The sequence below is a fragment of the Branchiostoma floridae genome, chromosome 2 (genome assembly GCF_000003815.2).
Source record: "Branchiostoma floridae strain S238N-H82 chromosome 2, Bfl_VNyyK, whole genome shotgun sequence".
Lineage (NCBI taxonomy): Eukaryota > Metazoa > Chordata > Leptocardii > Amphioxiformes > Branchiostomatidae > Branchiostoma > Branchiostoma floridae.
Genome location: NC_049980.1, coordinates 24,007,296 through 24,008,649, shown reverse-complemented (window position 1 = coordinate 24,008,649; position 1,354 = coordinate 24,007,296). Strand labels below are relative to the sequence as shown.

The 1,354-nt window shown below is 39.4% G+C and overlaps 1 protein-coding gene across 1 annotated transcript in view; it reads left to right on the top strand.

Annotated features, from left to right (window-relative positions):
• Positions 1-454, top strand: part of LOC118409083 (regulator of G-protein signaling 22-like) — a gene marked incomplete in the record, with an annotated part of 20,155 nt that extends 19,701 nt beyond the window's left edge. The window contains 1 exon segment of the mRNA XM_035809948.1: positions 93-454. Coding sequence (XP_035665841.1) covers positions 93-454 — 362 coding nt within the window.
• Between the last annotated feature and the right edge of the window lie 900 nt (positions 455-1,354).

The following is a 1,354-nucleotide window of genomic DNA, read 5'->3' as shown; positions in this document are numbered from 1 at the left end:
CATTCCACCTGATTGTGATACTAAGGTGGCATGAATGGATTACCTGTGTGATCAATGTGACCAATGACATCCCTTCTTGCCCTCCTCCCCAGGGCTGACCTCCAATACCAGTATGAAAACCTCTCGAGCGGAGAGTGTCAGCTCCGAGGTTACCAAGGAGACGTTAGAGACGGGGAAATCCACACTCCTGGAGAGCCCGAAGAAGGCGAGACCACGGAAACCGTCCATCGTCAGTATCAAGGATGGGGGCAAGGTGGTACAGGCCAGGACGGGGAAGGAACTAGTCCCTGCTCCTCCGAAGGACCTGCCACCCCCTCCACAAACAGTGGGAGAGGCAGATGGAACAAACAGACCTAGGGGGAAGAAGACGGTGAATGGGACTGGCCCACATGGGGAAGGGAGGGAAGGAAAGAGCGGGAAAAACAAACTGCCTGCACTGCAAAAAGTCAGATGAGATTTTTACAAGCCTGAGATTCTACAGATTTTACGAGAAAATTATTTTATACAGATGCTATATGAACAAAAGTCACAAGATATGCAATATCTTATCACTTGTGGTACACAAAGCCACAGGTTTGAAAATTTAGTAAATGAGAGTAAATAATAAATTTCCTGTCCTTGTTGATTATATATTTGCCAAGCAAATAGGAAATCAAAATCGATGCAGTAGTGCCAAAGTTATGATGCTACAATTTGTCTGGCAGTATACATATACATTTGTAAGATATATCTGTGGTGCTTTGACAAGGAAGTTGTGCATGGATGAATGCTTACTGATGGAACCAATGAGCACAAATGAATGGTCTATTTTTCACTACATAAGTGCCTGAACGCTGGAAGACCACTTTTAAACTCTTTTGCCACAAGTAAGCTTTAAAAAGCAAACTATTATAAGTGCTGTGTAACCTTATTGTAATTTTTGTCTTGAGATTATGTAATGCACATACGTAAAAATGATAAAATGCAGTATGCATTTTTTAATAATGCTGTATGCAAAGAAAGTAATATTATATAACTGGATTTTTTGATGTTGCATGAAATATTATATTTATCAATTGAGGCATTGTGAACAATCAAGAGATTATTGCTAACCTACAGACCTGTAGGGATCTGTAAACTGCAATTTGTGTGAATGTACAGATAAATTCCGTCCAGCTTGAAGTTTGTCAAAAAGCATAAACTATGTAGTAAGTACATCTATTTGTAGAAGATACAGAATTACATGCACAGAAAGTTATAGAAAACAGAACTTATGTGAGATTAGCTTTTAGTTTTATACTTGAGTGTTGTTTGTACCAGTGTCTGTTTTTGTTCTGTGAAGTAAAAGATTATTTACAAACACTGCACGGCAAAG